Source organism: Ursus maritimus, unplaced genomic scaffold, assembly GCF_017311325.1.
Source record: "Ursus maritimus isolate PB19 unplaced genomic scaffold, ASM1731132v1 scaffold_8, whole genome shotgun sequence".
Taxonomy (NCBI): Eukaryota; Metazoa; Chordata; class Mammalia; order Carnivora; family Ursidae; genus Ursus; species Ursus maritimus.
In genome coordinates, this window is record NW_024426996.1 from 81400193 (window position 1) to 81417369 (window position 17177).

Here is a 17177-nt window from a genome sequence, read left to right on the forward strand (position 1 = left end):
CCCAGCCCCCCAGACGGAGCCACAGCCGCCTCTGCCCGGCTGCTCCCTGCGGAGCGAGGGCCGTGGCTCCAGCTGTGTTTGGACTGGAGTTAACACAGGGTCTCTTTTTCCAGCCTTTTACTAGTGCCGATGCGTTTGTGTGTGTTTGGGGACGGTTCCCATGCATGGGCGTGCCAACGGTGAGCCCTCTGTGGCGGTGTAAGGTGGGGTTGCTGCTGCCCCCCCGCCCCCAGTGTATCACAGCACTGCCACGGGGCGTTGGGCTTTTCCAAGTTCACCGGGGACCCTGCAGTTGTGGGTGTCACATGGAGATTCTCGCCCTGTGGGGAGGGTGCGCTGCTTGTGAACGGCAGGTGTCTGTGTGTGTCTCTGGGCTTTTATTGCATGGAGTAAAAACCTTCACAAAAAGGTGGACCCACCCCTGCTGCCCCACCTTCACCTGCCTGAGGGCCTTTGCCTGGCTCTTGTCCCGAGGGCTCCCTGCTGGGCATCGAGACCAAATCATGACTGCTGCTGGTCCCTGGGTGTCCCTCCTTCCATTGCCTGTCCAGGGCGATGGTCCTCCTCAGCCCAGCCTGTGCACCCCTGCTCTGGAGGAGGGCCTTTCCTCAGAGGATCACCCTATAGTCTCGGCATCCCAGCCCCTCAGTTCCTGTGCCCACTCCCTGCCAGAACATGGGTCACATATTATGAGAACCAAGGTCACAAAAATGGCCCACTGCCCAAAGCTCTGGGAGGGAGGCCCCAGGGTCTGTAAATGGCATGGGTGCTGAGCCCTCACTCAGTCCGGACAACAGCCGCTTCCGGGCCCCCAGCCTTGCATCAGCACCGCAGCACCGCACGCTGCTCCTGTGAATGCTGGGGACAGCAATGGAGTGAGGGCAGGCCAGGGCATCCCAGGTTAGTCTCTCTGTCCTGGAGCTCAGCTCCTGAGTCAGATGAGCTCTTCTGTCAGAAAACTGGTTAGGACACGCCTCCTTCCCCCCCCCCCCATGGCATTTCTAAAAAGCTTCCCTCAAAGTCAGGCCTGGGAGATGCTCTGGGATCAGAAGTTCACTTAACTCTGGCAAAGCTGCATTCCACGTCTCCTTAGAGCTGTCCGGTGACATCAGCACACTGAAGGCTCTGATACGTCCTGCAGCAAGGAAACTGGTATAACGTGGGTTGCCAAGTGAACATCTGTGGACAGCACACTGAACGAATGGCTGAAACTACTGTATTATGGCCCCTTCTGGGATAAGATGGGGCAAGTCACTCGAAAGGCTACTCTGCCTCACATCCCCATTTGCACCTCCCTCTCTGAGTCCCTCCCAGACTTGCCAGTTAGAAGTGAGGTGCAGCAAAGCTAAGTGACTTGACTTTTGCTGCCTCTGAGTCATGGCCTTGGCAGTTTTGGCCGGTGGTGGAGTCAGATGATGGCCATTGGCAGGCTGGGACATCTCTCCCTTTGCCTAGCGAGGCCTCAGTGGGTCTGCTTGTGTCTCCCGGTGAGGGCTGGTGAGCAGTGGGGGGAGCATTTTCCTGGGGGGAGCTGGCAGCTGAATCCCTGGAAGCACCAAGGGCTGAGTGGAGGGAGCAAGGGGGATTGTAGGAGCCATCCTAGCAGCAGCAGCGAGGGGTGCAGGGTGTGTGGGGGCAGCTGCACATAGGGGCCATGGCCCCACACTGCCCCTCTTGGGGTTATGACCCCAGCCTGCCAGGCCCTGGCTTCCCTCTTTTCAGATGGGGCTTTTAATGCCTATGTTAAAGGTCAAGTGAGTTGACTCCCTTAAGCACGGAGAACTACGAAACCATGTAAAATAAAAATACGAGAACATGTATCTCCCTGGAGAATGTCGACAGCCTCCCCTCGGTGGGGTCTATCAGTGACAGCTCAGCTTCTCCCTGATGGGGGCAGAGGCAGGCAGTAAGGAGCCGGGTTAACGGCCCGCTGCCATGTGCGGAGTGCTGAGTGCGGTTTCATTCCCGGGAGCCTCGCCCACAGAGAGCCTGTGGTCCAGATTCTGCCCACTCTGCAAAACTATGAGCACTCTGGTTTATAGGCCGGGTGATGGCTGTGGCCATGGACCATGGCAGAAGCGTGTCCCAGGAAGCCCCCAGCCTCCCCCAGCTGTCCAGTCCCACAGGGGTGAGGGGAGCTGCAGCACCTCTGGTCTCACCCCTTCGGGGCCACGTTATTTAAGGGCCCTTCCTCCAAAAAACAAAACAAAACATAAAAATTGTATTTTATGGTAGCATCGGTTTAAAGACAAATAGATTAATACTATGTATTAAAACATTTTCTTTGACCTGAAGTTTCACTTTTTCTTCTGACTTCCCTTTGCTCTAAGCTCCACTTACTCGTCTATAACATGGGGACAATTTGAATCCCTCCCCCTGGCTAATGCACAGCACGGGCCTGACAGATGGCACTGTGATGACTGGGCACCTGGCCAGTGCGGGCCGAGCCCCGTGACACAATGCCATGGCAGTCTGGAACACACATTCCGTCGTGCTGGACAAGAAACCTGGCCCTGGTCTGACCCTCCCACACACGAGTACTGAGACCCAGTGATGACCTCTGGCCTGCTACTGTGTCCCCACAACTTCATTCCTGGCTGCAGGAGGCTTTGAAATGATCTCACATCTCACATCAAGCCCGATGAAAGATGCTACTTTAATGTGGCACAGACAGGATCTCGTCTTCCACTGGAAGCCTTCAGTAATTATCCCAATAAAGGCTTGGAGGGACAGGTGGCTAGAATGTGATCAGTCACAAGCCTTTTGATAAACACAAACGTGCCCTCGGTGACTTGAGGCTCAGTCAATGGTGCAGGTAGGCTAGGAAAGAAAACCCAGCTCCCCTTTTCCTGACACAGGTGCTCCCAGGTATCCGAGTCCTGCTCTGGCCTGGGTTACAGAGCCACTCGTCTCTGGCGTACCTGGCTAGTACTGATGGACTCTTGGAGGCCCTAGAAGGACAGCAGTGATGACCTCTGTGGCTCTGTGGGCCTGCCTGTGGAAATGGCCTGAGCACCTGCCCCCATGGCCCTCCTGTGTCGCTGGCTATGCCCAGCCCAGCAAGGACTCCTGCTCTTCCAGGCGGCCACAGGCTGCGTCTTTCCTGCCACTCCTGGCAACAGCTGGCTTGGCTCCAGTCCTTCTAGGACTGTGGGGGCCCGTGCCTAGTGCCTGGGAGCTGCATCCTGACACCTCCCCTTACCCAGGATGCTGGGTGCTTCATGCTCTCACCTCCTTCGGGTGTCTTCCCAAGTGCCACTCCCTTTTCTACCTAAAAATAGCCCCCCTCCCCGCTTCATGCTCTACCACCAGGTGTCCCGTGCATTGGGCCAGTGTGGAGCCCCCTCGTCAATCCCGATCCCTGGCCCCAGGCCAAGGTGAGCACCTGGGGCAGGCAGGGAGCTGTCTCCTTTCTGACCCCTCTCACTACCCCCATGCAGAGCTCAGGGCCTCCAGTGGGGTAGCCCGGGGCCACATGGTCCCTAATGACCTCTCCCAGCCCCAGCCCAGGAGTGTTATGCTGCCAGCCAGGAACGCGCGTGCGCGGCCTCAGTGCCGCCCCAGTGAGCTTGAAGCGGCAAAGACGGCGTCTGCGGCGGTGACGGGGCCTACCCGGCCCCAAGAGGTCCGGTCACAGCGGGCCACGGTGCTCAGGAGGGCCAGGAGCCCCGCTCTTCCTGCCCGGGAGGAGTCCTAGACCACCACGGCCCTCGGGCACCGGCGCGCGCGGCCGGCTCCCACCGCCCTGCCGGTCACAACCAGGCAAACCTGGAGGGAGACCCTTGAGGGCGAGCGCCTTGCCCAAGGTCACACAGCAGGTCGCAGGCAGGCCGCGGCCGCCCCCTGCCAAGGTCACCGCCTCCGCGCCCGGCCATCCCGGCCTACGGCCCGGGAGTGGGGACACTAAACGACCCTTCACGCCGGCAGTGACCGAGCACCCCCGCCGCCGCCGCCAGCTTTCGCGGTCGGGTACCACGACGTCACTTCCCCCGGAAGCCGGCGCGCGCGGCGGGCGGAGCTCCGGTCCGGGGGGCGGGGCCAGGCGGTGCACGCGCCATCCGGAAGCCCGCTGCGGATGCGCGCTCCCGACAGGGCGGGATGGTGGGCGGAGTTCCGGGCGGGACGCCGAGAGGCCGCGCCCACGCACTGGTGCAGGCTCCGCCCCCCGTGCGCGCGGCGCCGCTGAGGGACAGGCTCGGCGCGGGCCGGCTGACGAGCGCGCGGCGGCGGCGGCCAACGAGCGAGGCCGGAGGGGGCGGGGCGCGGCCGCGGTTGTGTTCCGCCACTCCCGAGGCGCTTGGCTCCTCGCTGGAGGGACGCGGCCTGCGGGGCCGGCGCCTCCCGCGCTCCGCCCGTCCGGCCGTGGCCGCCGGCGCTTGGCCGCCCTCAGGTACGCGGCCCTGCGTTGGCCCGCGGGGCCCCCACCGGGTGCGCGCGCCTGCCTGTGCGTGCGCGCCCGCGTCCGTGCGCGCGCAGAGCGCGCGCGGGGCCGCGCATGAACTCGGGCCGGCGGTCCCCGCTGCTGTCAGCTCTGAGAGCCCGGCCCGCGCGGCCCGGTGCTTTCCCACATCCGCGTCGGCGTCGAGCGCTTTCGCGGCTGAACTCGGAGAGCGGGGCGGGCGGGGCGCTGGGGGCGCGGGGACTCCGGGGCTCGCGACCCGGCGTTGGGTCTCTTGGCCCCGCCGCAGGCAGGGGCCGCGTCCGCGGGGACCCCGGTGCCGGGGCGCGGGGCTGTCGTTCCGTAGCGAGAGCGGGCGAGAAGCCGGACGGGCCAGCCGGCGAAGCCCGGGGAGGCCGGCCTTTGGTGCCCGCCGGCAGCTGTGCGCCCTTCCGCTGCGACCGAGGGGGCGCCCGGGTGGGCGCGGCGCTTCTGCCTGCAGGGCCGGGGCTCTGGGCTAGACGGGGTGCATGTGTCCCGGGGCGTCCCCCACCTGACGGACGGTCCCCTTCCGACACGGAGAGCTGAGTGTAGAGCGGTCTCCGAGCGCCGGGAGCTGCGGACGATGGGTTAGTCGGGCCTCCCAGCAATGGGCTTCTTTCACGACGTCGAAGAAGTTGTAGCCGCTGCGTCCGACAGCCCTCGGGGGGCGCGCACGGTGTCGACGGTGCCCCGAGGACAGCAGGTCCGAGAAGGGAGGCGACAGCTCCCTGGAATAGCGGGAAAGCCAGGAGCCGTTAGACACACGGGCTCCACGGAGCTGGGTTCGTGTGTGCGGGAGTCGACCGCGGTGCTTTGAGACAGCCCTGCCTGCAGCCCTGCTGTTACTGTCCCTCCTCCGGCATCTCCCCCGTCTGCGGCCTTGTCCCCTCCGCAGGCCCCTCTGTGCTGTGGGCAGCGGCCGCGCAGCGTGGAGCGTGGTTCTGCAGCTCAGGCCGTCTGCTGCGCTCTGCGGCTGCACCGGGAGGGTCACACATACTGCGGTGGCCGTCAGCAGTGTCAGTGGGAGCTCTCCTAACGGTTCTGCCTTGACTTAGGTTGGATTTGGGCGCCATAGGAAAGAGAGCAGTTCTGATTGCCACTGCAGGTATAGAGTGGAGAAAACACCGAAGTTATTGTCACTTAAATTTTAAGCGGATGTATGGGGACCTTGCCTAGTTACACACGTTGCTCACTCGCACTTACGTGCGCAGTGACAGGCATTTTTTTACTGGTACACAAAAGATCCAAGAGAACACAGATGTTTTTCACAGGTGCCTTGGAAACATTCGAAACGAGCTTTTAAAAAATTATTTTTGTAAAAGATTTTATTTATTTGAGAGCGAGCTTGGGAGAGAGCAAGCACGAGCTGGGGGGAGCAGCAGAGGCAGAGGGAGAAGCAGACTCCCCGCTGAGCACTGAACCCCACACGGAGCTCCATCCCACCACCCCAGGATCCCGACCCCAGCCAAAGGCAGATGCCCAACCGAATGAGCCAACCAGGCACCCACAAACCTTTTTTTTTAAAAAGCAGATTGAGGGTACTTGGGTGGCTCAGTCATTGGGCGTCTGCCTTCGGCTCGGGTTGTGGTCCCAGCATCTTGGGATCAAGCCCCGCATTGGGCTCCCTGCTCGGTGGGAAGCCTGCTTCTCCCTCTCCCTCTCCCCCTGCTTGTGTTCCCTCTCTCACTGCCTTTCCGTCTATCAAATAAATAGATAAAATCTTAAAAAATAAAAGAAAATATTTTTAGTTAATAGATAATTAAAAAAATAAAAACCAAATTGAAATTTTTATAGAAACCCCTTTGGCTTTTTCTGTAGTAATATTTCTCGAAGGAAAGTTGACTCTCACAATCTTTTGAGCATCTGTTATGAGTGGCCATCATTTTAAATGTGTCCCAGGACCTGGCATTTTCACTTGTGTTACATCATTTGATTCCTTGTGGTTTCGTGAAGTGTGTGGTTCTTTACTGTTTTCAGTGCGGGAAGGTAGGCCCAGGGAGGTGCGGTCCCCTGCTTGGGAGAGCCCAGTGGGGCTGAACCCGGGCTTCCTTCCAGCCCACCAGAGCCCGCCTCACGTCCTTCCTCTCAGAATGAAGTTACTTCCTGCAGGCTTTCTTCGATAGCAGTCGAAGGAACAACGATAATCTATTTTAAGATGTGAGTTTCTTTTTTGTTGGCTTGCAGGGGTATCCCCTCAGACGTGGTTTCTGTGCACCTTTAGATGTAATTATTTATTTGAGGGAGGGGAGCGCAAGGGGGGAGGGGCAGAGGGAGAGAATCCCAAGCTGACTCCGTGCTGAGCGCGGAGCCCGCTGCTGGACTGGATCTCATGACCCTGAGATCATGACCCGAGCCGAAACCAGGAGAGTGACGCTCAACCGACTGAGCCCCCCAGGCGCCCCTTCTGTGCACTTTTAAATTCCACGTGTGGCTGTCCAAACCCTCCAGTCGCAGGTGTTAATATTAGCATGATGTTGGTTCATTAGGACGGATGACGTTTGTCTTTTTGTTTTGAAGTCTTTTCAGAAAGATGGCGTGTGGGTCCGTAGCACCAGCTTTGTGGCGCCAATATAGGGCTTTGCCTTAGGCTTTTCCAGGAACTGCCGAATAGGGCACGAAGCGTGCCCTGTTGAAGAAGGTACTGGACCCCTCAGTTGGAGCTGTACCCCAGGCGCCACCAAATGAAAACAGTTGAGCGATTTTGGCGGTCTGCAGTAGCTTCCCCTGTGTGGCTTACCCCGGCGTGTACCCCGGCGTGTGAGCGCGAGGACGTGGCCCCTTCCCCTTTGTCCCCAGCCTCTGTGTGATGCGGGAGTGATACCGAGGCCTGGCTGCATCAGCGCGAGAGGGACGTTTGGCTCTGTTTGGCTCTGTTAAGTGTTGCTGCTTTAGTTGTTTGGCACAATTACCAAAGCCTCCAAAATTAGTGGCTTTGAACAGCAGTAACCACTTATTATTGTTCATGGTTTCAGGGTTTCCAGAATTCCCAAGCAGCTGGTCTGGCAGTCTTTGCTGGGGAGGAGGTGGGTCTTGGGCCGGTTGGTCTGATGGGGGTTAGGGGCTGGAGCGTCTCCTCCCAGGCATCCTCACTCTGCCTCTGGTACCTGGGCTGGGAAGGCTTGAGCAGCAGGGGCCCCTGGGCTCTCGGTTTCCCCAAGCGCAGCGGTTTTGGGGCGTGTCTTGCAAGAGAGCCAGGCAGTTGTAGGGCCTCTCCCACTTGAGTCTTGGAAGTCACCATTCAAGGGGCAGTTGAAGCCGGCCTTGTTACGGGAGCTGTGCCAAGGAATCTGCAGTCATGTGCTCAGACCAGCACGTTACTGAGGGCTGGTTAATAACTCATGTCTAGCCAGACCATGTTGTTGCCCGCGTGCTCTTTGAAAGACAGCCCTGAGACCTGGCCTCGGTTCTCCCGTGTAAGTAGTGTGCTCGTGCATCTGGAATGCACTCGGTCTAACGGTGTTGCTGGGCTGGCTTGCTGGTGTTTTCCATGAAAACCACCCTAGGCACCTGGTGGTTCTGAGCTGTGAAATGGGCCCGGCTCTGGCCTTCCATTCCTGGGGACCCTTTCTGTGACTGGGGACACTTGTTGACCACGTGCTCTGGGGTACAGCAGACTGAAGGCTACTTGGAGCTGTTCTCCCATTTCGTGCTCCGGAAACCAGCATGGAGGAGCCGGGATAGCTCGCCCAGGACCCAGATTTGAGCTCAGGGGTCTGACTTGCTGCCAGTGAAAGGGATCCGGTGGATACCAGCCAGGCCTCCACCTGGGACTCAGGAGGCAGAGAGGCCGCGTGCAGAGCGGGCTTGATCCCTCACCAGGCTCCTGCCACTGTGGCGCCTGCTTGTCTCCGCAGGTCCCTCGGCTTAGTTAATCTATAAATGTTTTTAAAGATTTTATTTATTTATTTGAAGGAGAGGGAGAGAGTGTGAGCATGAGCGGGGGAGGGGTGGAGGGAGAGAATCTCAGGCTGACTCCCCACGGAGCATAGAGCCTGACTTAGGGTTGGATCCCATGGTCCTGAGGTCATAACCTGAGCCGAAACCAGGAACTGGACGCTCATCAGACTGAGCCCCCAGGCGCCTCGCAGGTTCCTTTATCCTGCAAGTCTGTGTGTGGGACAGTGTGCTGCTCACGGCCACCCGTTAGTCCCTCTGCCGGGAGGCAGTGTGCAAGTAGGGCCCCTCGAAGCGTGGGCGGAGGGCCAAAATGACAGACACAGAGGAAGTCCCCAGCCTGAGAGCAGAGACCAGAACAGGCGGAGAGGGCCACTGGAGCAGAGATGGTCCAGTGCAGGGGCCAGGCCTGCACGGGCAGCATGCAGGGGCAGCTCGCACAGGTGCTGCGGGCCCTCCGTGGGCAGACACTGAGGGGTTCTGAGATAAAGCATGTCACTGGAAGGCTTGGAGCTTGAGGTCGGGGGCCACCTGTGGGAGCAGATCAGCAGCAGCAGAGTGGCAGAGACTGAAGGTGGGCGTGGGGCCAGCCCAGGCATCCCGCGTCAGACCACCAGCCACTCCAGAAACAGACCAGGGGACGTGGGCGGCAGGACTCCATAGTGGTGCCCGCAAATCCCGGTAGGAAGACCCCACCCCAAGTTCCCCTGCGATCTTTCTGACCCCGAGAGCCCCACAGGCATCCAGGGAGGAGGGATGGGGTGTGGGAGCCAGACCAGTGCAGTCCTGGGCCCGGCCGGGCCTGCCCCCCACACCTGAGTGGAGGCTCGGGGTCCAGAAGGGCCGATGGGTGTCCCCAGCTCTCGTACCAAATGGAGCTTGTTTGTGGAGTTTTATCCTTCTTTGAGGAGGAGTTTGTATCAGGCAGAGACTTTGCAAGAGAGGAAAGGCAGGTCGTGAACTTTGGGACCAGACTCCTCTGTGTGTCTCAACTGGGTTTCTATTTATGGGACGTGATGATGGCGGTGGCCTGATGGAGCGTTCATACAGCCATTTTGGGGGGATTGGAGGTGGAAGGTGGGGAGTCTCTGGCCCTCACTGTGTTGGTTAGGGGCGGAGGGCATGCTGGGCCAGGGGTGGGGCGTCACAGAGGACTGCTTCATGTGCCCAGAGCGCCCATGAGCCCGGACACATGTCCTCTGTCAGTCCTCGTGGTGGCTCGTGTGGGGTGGAGCCCCTATCCCTGATCCTTCCCCTCTCTGTCCCTGGGGCCGGACACTTCTCTCACCTGGCCCTGGCTTCTGGCCTGCCCGTGTCTGGTCTTGGTGCCCAGAGTCCTGGCTTTGCCCCCCGTTTCCTGGCACGTGCTGCTCAGCCTCAGTCTTGGCTCCTTCTCTGCACCCCCTGTGCGGGCCGTCCTGCTGCTGTTCCTCACTCCTGCCGCCAGCTGGCTTTGTTTTGTCTGTCTCTTGGCTTTCCCAGGGGCAGCGCACATTCCCTCAGGGCTGAGCGGCTCCGTCCCGGGCTCTTCCAGCTCCGTGACTGTGCATTATGCTTTGTGACCATGACGTTCCATCCCAATGGTTCGGTTTCTTACACAGGGAGCTGGTGCGGCATTGTGGATTGAATTGTCCCCCAAAAGATAAACCTTATTTAGAAATAGGTCTTTGCAGATGTAATTAAGATGCAAATTAAGATGAGGCTATACTGGATTAGGGTCGACCCCAGTCCAATCACCGGTGTCCTTAAAGGAGAGATGCAGAGATACAGGACACACAGAGACGGCCTCAAGAGCCTGTGGCGCAGCTGCAAGCCCAGGGTACCAGGGATCACTGGCCACCCTCAGGAGTTGGGAGAGAAGCAGGGGCCCCATCTCCTGTGGGGCCCCTCAGAGGAGCCAGCCCTGCCAGCATCTTGACTGCCCACCTCTGGCCTCCAGTTCACGGCAGCCCCAGGAAGCTACTACACTTAGATTTCAGTGCACATCCAGTGGTCCCCCAAGCCGCGGCTTTGCCTCTGTGGTTTCAGTCACTCAGGGTCAGCGAGGTCCAGAAGCCGGTGATCTTCCTCCTGACTGAGGTCAGAAGGTCAGCGGTAACCTGACACTAGGTCACAATGCCCATGTCACTCTCCTCCATCATCTCACACGGGCGACTTTATTAGTTCTTATTTATTTTTCTAGAGAGTGGGGGGAGGGGCAGAGAGAGACACTCGAGCAGATCGAGCAGATTCCCCGCTGAGCACGGAGCCCCACGCGGCTGGATCTCACGACCCTGAGATCATGATCTGAGCCGAAACCAAGAGTCAGCTGCTCAACCGACTGAGCCACCCGGACACCCCTCATGATAAAATGGGCACTTTATCTCCCATCATCACAAGAAAGAGGGTGAATGCAGACGTTCTGAGAGAGAGAGAGACCACATTCACACAGTTTTTATCACAATGTAATGTTACAGTCGTTCTAGTTTATTACTATTCTTGTTAATCTCTTGTTGTGCCAACTTGTAAGTTAAACCTCATCACACGTACGTATGCACAGGAGAAAACGTAGTATGTTTGGCCCTTGAACCACACAGGGGTTAGTGGTGCCGACCCCTGCAAGAGTCGAAAATCCATGTAGAGTTAGGACCCCCCAAAATTTACCTGCTTATAGCCTCCTGTCGACCGAAGTCTTACTGATGACATGAACAGTTTATTAATACCCACTTTGTGTGTTCTACGTATCATATGCTGTATTCTTGCGATCAAGGAAGCTAGGGGAAAGGAAATGCTGTTGAAGTCGTAAGGAAGAGACATTTGCAGTGCTATCCTGTGTTTATGTGGGCCCGCACAGTTCAAACCGTGGTGTTCGGGGGTTGACAGTATCTGTAGGTTTCAGTACCGTCTGTGGTTTCAGGCGTTTCGGGGGGCCTTGGTGTCCCCTGTGGGTGCAGGGCACTGCCGTGTGAATACCCGGTGTTGTGCGTTTCTTCTCGGAGGAGGTGGAAGCGTTGCCTGCCCGGCACCCCTGCCCCATCTCCGTGGCTTCTGGAAAGTGCCGCCAGCTGCCCGGTGTAGTCTTTTCCACATGCTGGTTTTCCTGCTGCTTTCGCACCACAGGTGTGCTCTGCTCCAGGCCGTGGCCCTCCACTCACCAAGGCCATGCCGGCCGGCCCTCGCATCTGGACACAGCACACTTTGTTTTATTTTGCTCTCTCGAATCTCTGTTGTGAGTTGTGACGGAGTGTGGCATGCCACGTTTGATGGCGTTGTGTCCTGTGTGGGCCGCGGCCCGTGCTCCCGTCTGACAGATGCGCAGCCCGAGCAGGAACGTCTGGGGACCGTGTGCCGGGCGATGCTGGCGTCCGGTCTGTGGAGCTCGTTCCGTTTTTCATGCGCGTGCCCTGGAGCCCACTCTCTGACTGGGTCAGGAGTTGGGGGAGGTCATCATGTCTTCTCTGTCCCCTCCGGGCTGGCCCACACCCCACTATTGTGTTTCGTTCCCCCGCACTGGGAGAACACTGACCAGTTCCTTCAAGCACTTCACCTCACCTGGCTCTGTTGGACATTCCTCAGTCTAGGCGGAGCCCCTGGGTGCAGGCCACACGCTGTCAGTTGTCCTGGGGCTGCCCGCTCCGCTGCTCAGCTGCCGTCTGCCCGTCTCGCCGGAGACGTGACCAGTTCCTGCTGTGTCATTAGCAAGTTTCTCGTAGGGAGATGCTTGGACACGGTGTGAGGGTCACCCACCAGTGTGGTGTTCACAGATGACTCTTGCCTGAGCCAGCATGGGGTGTTTGTCACACGCTGACTTAGGGACAGAATCTGTCATTCCGTCTGTACTCCTTGGTCTGCACTCTGCCTGAAGGACGAGCTTCCCTCCCCTGCTTACCGATCTTTTCCAGCTGTTTACATCAGTACAGACTCGTGGGTTCTTTATTCTGTGGAGCAAAACAGTCACCTCATGGGAGCCCTGACCCCATTCGCTGCACACGTCCTCTGGTGCCTTGAGATGCTCCCGCTGCATCTTGTCTGTGCCCCAGCCCTGGAAACCAGCTGTCTCTCCAAGGGACGTGTGGCCTGGTTTTCCAGTGAAATGCTAGTCACGTTATAGCTTCTTAAAGTTTTGCTGTGGCTGCTGTAATCTTTCCAGGGTCGTGCATGCCATGTGCCAGTAGGAGGATTTAACAGGAGGATGGGAGAGCCCCTGAGTGGTGGGCGTGGCGGGCGCAGGAGGCAGAGGGCAGGGCCTTGGCCGTCGTGGGTGGTTGTAATTGCAGCAGAGTTGGTTGGGCCTGAGGGGCCCTGGTAATGCCTGTGTCCTGTGAGGGAGGCTCTAAGTTGGAGCTCAGGGTGAATTTGTGGGGAGAGGCAGTGAGAGCCAGGCTAGGTTGCAGGCTTGGTGGGACCTGCCCAGGTGACCGTGGGTGAGTGGTGCAGGCGTAGGGGTGTGTCTGGCTCTGATTTGGCTCCCTGGTTCTACACGCACTTAAGTAGAGCCGCTCCCAGAGCAGAGAGATGCTCCCCTGGGAACCAGAGGGCCCTGGCCTGGGCTTCGGGGTCCCTGGCTGTGCTGGAGCAGGCGGCTCTCCCTGGCCAGGACGGTGGGAGCCCAGGAGAGCTGTTGGTGGACAGCGCTGACCGTGAGTGTGTCTCTTGGCCTGGAATAAGCCCGAGTGTGCACGGTGCGTTTGGTTGGGATGAGCTCACGGATTCCGGGGCCCTTGGTGAGCCTGTCCACACGCTCCGCTGAAGGGAGAGCCCCGTGCCGTCCCTCGGCTGCCTCGTCAGGTGCCCAAGTGCAGAGTGGTGGTGCCTCTGTCCTGCTCCCCACGCTTGCTGGGGACGCCTCCTCTTCCCTACTCTGTGAGAGGCTGGCTTTGTCTCTGCTCACACCCTGGAGAGTGCACGTGTGTGTGTGCAGGGGCTCAGGAGGGGGTGGGTCTCTCTGGCCCCTGGAAGCGTCTGTGGAAAGCCTTTCTCCTGGAGTCCACTCGTGCATTCTGCCGGCACTTCCTGTAAAGCCGAGTGCTGCTTGCACACAGGGCTGGGATGGGGGCTGCCTGCATGGTGTGGGTGGTGTTGCTCGGGCAGACATCCTAAGGGACGCGGCCCCGGGGCGTGACTCAGTGGGGTTGAGGTGGGGCCTGTGCCTTGTGCATGGTCTGCTAGGCCCAAGGAGGCCTCTGGAAAGGGGGGGGGCCTCAAGGCTGCTGCTGCTTAGGAGCCTGAACTCGACATTTTGGAGGTCCTGTCACTGCTCTCATTTTTTTTTTTTAAAGATTTTATTTATTTATTCGACAGAGATAGAGACAGCCAGCGAGAGAGGGAACACAAGCAGGGGGAGTGGGAGAGGAAGAAGCAGGCTCATAGTGGAGGAGCCTGATGTGGGGCTCGATCCCAGAACGCCGGGATCACGCCCTGAGCCGAAGGCAGACGCTTCACCGCTGTGCCACCTAGGCGCCCCACTGCTCTCATTTTTTAATTTCTGAGAGCTCTTATCATTTTTCTTTAAATATTTCCTTTTAAGAGTATTCTGATCTTATTTCGTCTTCTCCCTCTGAGGGCGGGACCGATGCTCTTTCCTCTGGGTGTCTGGGGCCCTCCTGTCTGGCCGGCTCTCTCCGTGGCTTCCGAGGCAGGCGGGCCTGCTCCTGCTCAGCAGCGGACCGCTAAGAAGGGTGGAAGCCACGGATAGCGGGTGGGTGGCGGGCTGCCCCGGGGCTCAGGGCCCTCCCCCGCCAGTGTCTGTGGGCAGCCAGGTCCCAGGTACAGCATGAGCGCCCACTCCTGGGCATGGAGGGCTCCGTGCCCCCTCCAGGCTGCCCCTGCAACCCCCCAGCAGAGGGGCCTGGGGCCGGGATCTGCACCCCCTGTGCCCTCCCATGTCGGGCCAGCTGGATGGACTGGGGGAGGGGTGTGTAACCGCTGCAGACGGCGGGGGGCAGTGGCGCGTGGGGGTTCAGTAGTTCACACCCAGCTGTTTCTTGGGTGTAGGATGTGGCTTCGTGCCCCTCTCCAGCTTCCCCATTGCAGCCGTCTCCTGCTGTCTGCTCTGCCCGCTGCGGGGTGGTGGGTGGGGTGGCCTTCTCTGCTGCTTCAGTTGGGGCTCCGGGAGGACTGGATCTCAGGTGTGCGCTTCACCTGCCGTCCTTCAGCCGGAGCGCTGCTTCTAGCACGGTTTCCCGGAGGCCCCTGCTGTAGTCGTAAAGTAGGCGGCTCTTCATCAGGCGGAGGTAACAGATACATTCTGCATACAAAGTCCTCCGCATGTGACAGAACACTGACCCGGTGGTTCTGCATGTACTCACTTCTTTCTCTTTACCACAAACACAGACACAGAGTTCTGAAGAGTCCTCAGAAATGGATCGCTCCTCTGTAAAGCGGAAGTCCCCCTTGAGGGTCCGCTCAGACCCAGCAGCGGCCCAGGCCTCCTGAAGCCTGCTGTTCTGCACCCCGGTGCCCATCGGTACAGACGGAGGACACGGGTCCCAACCATGGTCACACTGATCACTGAGAAGCTGCAGAGCCAGAGCCTGGATGACCTTGCCCGCAAGAGCTGTGACGCCGGCCCGGTGAGCTGGCCGCGGCGGCAACGGGCAGGACCCCGTCCCCACCAAGGGTCTGGGGGAGACTGCCCGGGTGGACCGAGGACTTGCGGCCAAGGTCTGCGGGGATGTGGCGGGAGGAGGGCTGGAGGGGGCTGTGTCCCAGGGCCATGCCGTGCACACGCAGCCCCCATGTCTCCTCAGCGCCCTGATGAAGGGCTTCTAGCATCATTAAAACCCAGTTTTAACGACTGTCCAGCCGACTCCCAGAAGTGCGCCAATCCCGAGTGTGCAGCGTGTGGATTGGCACGCCCGCTCAACGTCTCTCTGAGCGAGCAGCGCCCTCCCGATGCCCCACGTGCTGGTGCCATCCCTCCTGACGGAGCCTCTGTCTTGAGTGGTCTCCACAGCTTGGTCATCTGGCTTTGAAGTTTCTCCAGGGTTATGTTAACGTGACTGTCCCGGTTTGACTGTGGGTCTGGATGGGTGTGGCTGAGTGTGCAGCCCCCGTGCGGTGCTTGGAGGCCTCCTGAGTGGCCTCACCTACACCAGGCACCCCGAGAGGTGTCGGTGCAGCATCGCCGCGAGTCAGGGTCCCCAGAGGCGGCAGGAGCTGTGATTCCGGGCCTTTGTTCTGGGCTCGCGGCCCACTGTCTCAGCGGTAGTTTTGAGGTTCTGAGGCTACAGATAGTAGTGCAGCGGACAAGAGGTGGGCCTGTGTCTGCAGCCCAGGGGCTTTTGTGGAGCACTGCTGTCCGGCCTTAAGCTGGGAGCCCTGATGGGATTCCAGCAGCAGGCACACTGTGTGCCCGTTCCCATCTTCACTTGTGCTCGGGCAGCGGAAACCGCTTTCTGGAGACTAACTGAGACCGGGGCCATAGCACAGCACGCACAGGATCAGATGGCCACATGCCCTTTCCAAGGTGTGGCCGGGAGCTGGCAGCCAGGTGCTGTGTGGCTTTGCTGGGGAGACGGGCTAAGGATCGGGCCTGCAGGGCCCCCGTGGAGGAGCGGACACAGCCGGCCCTAACATGTTTAGGGAACACGCTGCCCCTCTGACAGAGAGAAAGACCCCTGTGAGCAACCTGCACAGGAAGAGTGACCACACGGTTAGCCCGCCCTCCCTCCCGCCTCTGCTGGCCCTGCCTGCAGCACCGTGTTCCGTTCTGTTGCCGTTGGGGTGATTTGTTTCTTTTGTCGAGACTTAGGGTTTTGAAAAGATAGCCTGTTAACATGGTAGGTTTTTCTTCCTGAAATGGGAGAACAGAACTTTCCTGTCCCCAGTCTTCATCTTGAATTTTAAGAGGTGGCATTTTGCTGTTGGAAGCAGGGTTCTGGTGCTCGTGGTGGAGCGAACTGTGCCACGGGGAGGCCGCTGTGGGGTCGGGGCGGTGCGCTCTGGGTCAGCGGGGCCCACACCTGTCTATGACGGCAAGACAAATCCTGCCTATGATTCCTCCTGCTGTGATGCGAATAGATTTCCTTTGTGTGAATTCTCAACATGTTTGGAAGAGAATTCCCTCATTACCAGTAGGCATTTCGCCGACTTCCTGAGGGGCTTGTCCCTGCACGGTGTCTGCGGTTTGACTGCGGACGCTTTGTTTATAGAAACCTGCTGTTTCTAACTGTTGGCTTTTTAAAAATGAGGTGTAATTTACATGCAGCGAAAGGCACAGATGTCCTGTCTTTTCGAGCAAGAAGTCTGTCGTCTGTCACCCATTTGATGTTGGGCTTTTAGTTGACGTGGGTCTCTGATGTCACTTTGTAGTAAGGATGGTGCGGTCAGCTCTGCGGAAGAACTTGGAATCTGCGTCCCTGGGGGTCAGCGGGTGACCTGCGAGCCAGCTCTCCCGCTCTACCTGCACGTGTCTCAGCGCACGCTGCTTTTAACATTCGCGGAAAGAAGTCAGCAGTTTAAAAAGCAATTTGTTGTATAAGAATAGATATGGAGGGGCGCCTGGGTGGTACAGTGGTTAAGCGTCTGCCTTCGGCTCAGGGTGTGATCCCGGCGTTATGGGATCGAGCCCCACATCAGGCTCTTCCGCTGTGAGCCTGCTTCTTCCTCTCCCACTCCCCCTGCTTGTGTTCCCTCTCTTGCTGGCTGTCTATCTCTGTTGAATAAATAAATAAAATCTTTAAAAAAAAAAGAATAGATATGGAAGTTTTCAAAGGTAACTGACGTTAGTATTTCTATGGCAAAATCTGGATGTGTGTCAGAGTAGAGCATTAAAGACTTGAGGTCGGCACCGTCAGCCCCTGGTCCCTTGTTCTGTCTGTGCCTTCACCCACGCCCCTCCTGCGGCTGTCTTACAGCAAGTTCTAGACGGTTTTCCTCGGGA

General features: G+C 58.9%; 1 protein-coding gene across 11 annotated transcripts in view; it reads left to right on the plus strand.

Moving 5' to 3' along the window:
- The first annotated feature begins 4264 nt into the window (after positions 1-4264).
- The window catches only part of FAM53A (family with sequence similarity 53 member A), a 29653-nt gene continuing 16740 nt past the window's right edge, over positions 4265-17177 (plus strand). For 2 of the 11 annotated variants that reach the window (XR_005833495.1, XM_040625261.1), the window contains exon 1: positions 14825-14956. Coding sequence is in view for 5 of the 11 variants with exons in the window: in XM_040625256.1 (XP_040481190.1) it covers positions 14788-14865 (78 nt within the window). In the remaining 6 variants the exon portion in view is untranslated. Of the gene's footprint in view, positions 4391-4799; positions 5124-5151; positions 5526-6407; positions 6578-14175; positions 14527-14626; positions 14957-17177 lie in introns of those variants that run through there. The other 9 variants (XM_040625258.1, XM_040625256.1, XM_040625259.1 and 6 more) reach the window with 9 other exon arrangements.